The sequence below is a fragment of the Misgurnus anguillicaudatus genome, chromosome 19 (assembly GCF_027580225.2).
Source record: "Misgurnus anguillicaudatus chromosome 19, ASM2758022v2, whole genome shotgun sequence".
Classification (NCBI taxonomy): Eukaryota; Metazoa; Chordata; class Actinopteri; order Cypriniformes; family Cobitidae; genus Misgurnus; species Misgurnus anguillicaudatus.
Window position 1 is genome coordinate 47,116,182 of NC_073355.2, and position 5,234 is coordinate 47,121,415.

The 5,234-nt window shown below is 38.9% G+C and overlaps 1 protein-coding gene across 1 annotated transcript; it reads right to left on the minus strand.

Moving 5' to 3' along the window:
* Nucleotides 1-3,070: 3,070 nt before the first annotated feature.
* LOC141351213 (GTPase IMAP family member 9-like) lies at nt 3,071-4,750 on the minus strand. Its single transcript, XM_073857801.1, has 2 exons — nt 4,623-4,750; nt 3,071-4,509 (listed from the first exon to the last, which is right to left on the minus strand). Exon 2 carries the CDS (start codon nt 4,505-4,507, stop codon nt 3,533-3,535), a length of 975 nt encoding a protein of 324 aa, XP_073713902.1. The 5' UTR covers nt 4,508-4,509; nt 4,623-4,750; the 3' UTR covers nt 3,071-3,532.
* Nucleotides 4,751-5,234: the final 484 nt, after the last annotated feature.

A 5,234-nucleotide genomic window follows, 5' to 3' on the forward strand; every position in this document is an offset into this window, starting at 1 on the left:
AAAGTAATATTCGATTGAAACATCCATAATTTTAGTGTATGAATCATTTGTAGTCGAGAAATGGCTGCCCACCCAAAAATCCTGACTGCCCCCCCAGTCCAGCAAGCCTAGTACCGGGCCTGTGTTGCATTATGGGTATCCGCCATATTTGCAGGATCGCGTCCTATCCCGCTGTATTTGAGTTCATGTGTTGGAGGTGTTTTTGTATTTTCTGTCGAGATTTGAATAAACTTCGATATGTTTGGTCAGTACTGCTCGATCAAGCAGGTCACGCGATCGTTCAGGGAGGAAACTGAACAACAGAATACGTTTTTTCAGCTTTTGTTCGTGGAAAAAACAAGGGAAGCCGGTGCAGGAGCTGACTAAAAGACGCCGGATCGCGTGGTTTGCCTGCTGCAATCAGGAGAAAAACTTTTACTTTTCAAAAAAATCACTGCATCAGCGAGAGTGTGTTCGCTGCATTTTCAGTCATTCAGTAATTTGTGATTAATAAAAGCAGAACCACTTAAATTGTCTTGTTTTTATGCTAACACTTTCAAACTAACTTGTAAATGTAAGTTATTGATTGATTCATTCATTCATTTCTGATCTGATTCTTTTTCACCTGGGAAGTAAACTCCTAAAGCGGTCATTGTTTTCTTATAAGGTGTTGCGTTTCTGGTTTCATGTGTTACAATACGGATCAATCTACAGGTTATTGCGCATAGAACGCTTAACGTAACAGTGAGAGGTTAAGCCATCGCAGAGTTCGAGCCGCCATCTTGGTATTCCCAACCGGCATAGGGCGTCATTGACTTACCATGTGTCTCAATTCGTTCCCTAGCTCCCGAGTTCGTGAATCAGTATATCATGTACACAGGTTCGGGCACTGGTAAGGACCCTAGCTCACTTCACATTGGGACAATGTTCAGTTATTTTTCTGTCACGTGGCTGCTTAAGCGCGTTGTAATCACTAACAGCTGTTACTCATCAACAACCGGCAAAACCGACTTAATTTTAAAAACGGTACAAAAATGCTATCATTATTCTCTTACATATCTGTGCATAAAATTGGAGGCATATAATTACATTTTAAATGTAATAAATATATTTACAATTTTAAATAAATATTATTATTTTAAATATTGAGTAGATTGTGGTCCCTTACTGTGAAGCAACGTGTGTTTATATTTACAACTAAAACAAACGTTTGTCTTTATAAAAGTTCTGTAACATTTCATAACGTTTATTGAGTTGGATCATGTGATGTTCGGTTTGGGAGCTTCAAAAAAGGTCACGTGATTTCCGGTTAGGGAACATAGGGAACATCCATAGATACATACACTAGAGCTGCGTCCGAAAACTCTAAATTGCTGCCTTCTGAGGCAGCTTTCCAAGGCAGGAAGGCATCAAGGCATGTCCGAATTCAATGTTAGATTTACTTCCTGTCTCCTGAGATACCTATGCGTGGGCGTACAATAAGAATGTGATTGGTCGAGCCTGGTCGAGTTCGAAAAAATTAAATGGCGGCCAAGGAAGCGACTGGAGAACAAATTTAGTGTAAATAAAGGTAGATTTTCACTCTTTACACCTTTTAATTGCATTGCAATTGCATTGCAAGAAATTATTATTGTGGTTTTCAAATATGTGATTAGTTATCACAAGGTGCTTTCTGTTTATATTTCAAACACGCTGCCTTTGAAGTGTGTCCGAAAGTCATTCTCTGAGATGCCTTCATACCTCCGAAGTCATTTCCTCATGAGGCAGCGAGGCAACCAGTCACTGCCTTAAGTTTTCGGACACAGATGTCGCCTTGGCTACGGCAGTTCATTGGACCGAAGGCGTCAACTAGAGCCGCCATCTTGAAACAGGGGAATCCTGCATCAGCGTCATTGTAGGCAATGGCGTAACCGAAATGAAATCACCATAAATCGTCATGAAAGCGATTTTCTTGGTTTTCTTTTTTTCAACAGTCAAACATGTATTTAGCATTTAGTACAGGAAAAAATAAAAGTTTTGATTTTATGAAAATTAACTTTTTTTAACTGTAATGCATAGTGCTAGTAGCACTAACATCCATACGCAGCACAAAAGTCCGGCATCGTTCATGAATTCGAAGTACAACCTAGCTTCCAATGACAAGACCCCTGTTCCAAGATGGCAGCGGTTTTGACGCATGCTCAGAGCCCCAATGCGACATCTAGTGTATATATCTATGGGGACCATCGATGCTCACTGGTTTTTGGGTTGCATCGTGGGAATTTTTAGGGAACGAACGTCCAGTGCACTGAACGAATTTTGCGATTGAGACAGCCCTTAAAATGGCTGACTCCCTTATCAGTGCCCTGACTACTGAACAAGGGAGCTGATTGAGACACACGGTTACATTCAAAATCATGATCTAAATTTACCCGGTTTATAGCGTATCAGTCGCACAACATAAATTTTTAAGATATGTGGGCAAATTAATTGTTACTTCTGATGTTATTTGCAATGTTTATGTTAAAATCGAGTAGGATACAAGATTTATAGAAAACATTAAGGTGAGTGTGTCTGCTGCATTCTGTTGTAATGACACAGGTGTAAATAAAGTTTTATGACAATGAAAGCCTACACGGTCAGTGTTATTTCTCTGAATGAAAACTTATAGCGCAGCAACGTCGAATTGGGTGTTGTTTTTATATTGCTGTATCAAATGTTAGTTTAATCAACTTTAAATAAATAACTATGTACATGCTTAGTACGTTTGTGTTGTAATAATAAACAAGGAGACTTTAAATATAAAAACGGAGATTGATAAAGTAGTGTTTTATCATTTAAACCTCATAACTCTATAATAAAAATGTTTTGGCTTATGGCGTCGTGGTGGCTTCACAATTGTGACATCATACGCAATCCAGTCACTCATATAGATCAGTGGCTCTTACACATCCTGAAGTTTGACTTCTCTGAGTTTTTCAAAATAAAAGTAAATCAAATGTGAGTAGATCCTGTTGGGTCGAAAGAAACACTTGTTACTTTTTTGTCCCGCTACTAATACTGTTGTATATGTTGAAAATGTATATTATTCTAATTTGATATAATTTCATTTTCAAAGTGTTCAAACTGTTGAAAAATGTTTTATTCCCAACAATTCAAGTTTGTACTGTTGGTTGCTTTTGAAACATTTGATAAAACTGAAATGTAACATAAAAATGTGATTTCATTATTTTTTACAAAGATAAAAGACAAAATATGTTTGCAGTTACATATTAACAAGGTCATAGTCATGCATATTTACTAAAAACAAGTGTAACACAAAATATATCTTGTTCGTTTGTGTTACTTTTACCCACCTGTGTGTTACTTTTATCCCAGCTGATGGGGTCATAAGTAAAAATGCACTACTTATGTTAAAAGTAAAATTGTACTGAAGTCGTTTTACATTTCTTCAAAATTACACCTGGTACTAATAGACCACACTTGTGAGTTACTGACAACAACAAAAATATATCTCTAAAACATTGTCTTTCAAAGATTATTTTTTTCCTGAAAAAAATTACTTTCGCCCCTGCTACCCCCACTTTGTCAGCATTTTGGTAAAGGCCATAACACCACCCTGTATCCCTGTTAATATTGCAGCTGATAAACCCCCTCTGCCAACACAACGCCAACCAATCACCCCAGCACCACTGCCACAAATGACTCCTGGCAGTATGTAAAGAGGATTCCGAGCAAATTTCTCTCCAAATAAACAGCTCCAGATGTGTCCTGAAGCTGCCCCTGCCAGCCCTGCTACCACACCCTCCACACAACCATGTAGAAATGTTTTAAAGTCCAAAAAAACTTCATTTTCTACTTTTAAGCATCCTATGGCAAACACGATGACAACACTGACCGCATACAGGTATTCAGGCTTCATAAATCTCCTCAGACGTGCGCTTTGTTGAGCTTTGAGAAACATTTGCAGTGTATAGCAGCTGTTCTCATTCACAGACACCATTGTGTGGATCTTCTCCAGTAGTTCAGTGACCTGCTCTCTGTTTGACGGATCTTCATTATTCAGTAAGTGATATCTTCCATCACACTCATCTATTAGCTTGGACAGCTCTTCATTTTGTCTTATTAGTTGTTCAATTGATCTATTTTGAAGCTTATCTCCATGTGTGAAGACGACAAAGGTGTATGTCATAACATGCTCACCAAATGTCTGTTTATATAAGGACACGATTTCCGCGTCTTGTTGAGTGAAAGCATCTGAAGAGAAAACCAATAGGAGCGCGTGGAGTCCTGGAGAGCACTGCTGTATTCCTTTCTTTAACTCCACACACACGTCGACGTTTTTTGAATTAAACAAGTTTGGAGCGTCAAGTACTGTAAGTGTTCCGTTTGAAATGGCGGCCGTGTACTTTTGACATCGCTCTGTAATTGAGGAACATCCTCCGCCCGACTGAAACGCGTCAAATCCCAGTATGTTGTTTCCAGAAGCACTCACTCCTGAACCGGTTTTTCCGAACACCAGAAATCGAAGATTGGCAATGCGGTCCATCACTAGGGAAAATGCCAGAAAAACGGACAGGTGGTGTTTATAAGTTTATGCTATGATCCCTTATATTTCACAAAAATGTCTTTGAAGCAACAGAAAAAAGTATGTCCGTACTTACCTAGGGAAGTTTTAACCAATCTATCACTATTAATACCAGACTTCCAACACACCGATAATGTAAAACAGCTATCTTTTGTAAAATGTCTCTCTTTCTCTCACTATCACTTTCGCTTTAGTTAAGCCCCGCCCAAACTGAGTGCATATACTTCCTGTTACGAATAACGTCTGCGCCTGTACACTATTTTACAGACCTGCAAACTCCTCAGAGTAAAAAAGGTGACAGTGTCGCACGAAGGGGGGGGGGGGGGGGGGTTGGTGTATTTGTGGGGGGTTACCCCAGCTTTATTTTTTTTGTGATTTTAATATGATTCTGAGCGTGACTTAATAAAAATCAGCAGACCTTAATCAAAAATCAATGTTAAAACATCCTTGACGCTTAAGAGCATGACACACTTAATATTTTACACATTTTTTGTTTACAACTCACGGAAACGCCTGGAAGTGTTGTGAAGCATGACACTGAAATAAAAAAAACAAGAGACAGACAGAAATGAAAAAATATATATATTTTGCCGATGTCCGCAAAAGCTTCGTGCAACACTTTGCCACTTTGTCCTCAGCCAGCGTCTGTGCAAGGATGACGATGAGGGGCCATTGTGAATGGCAGTGA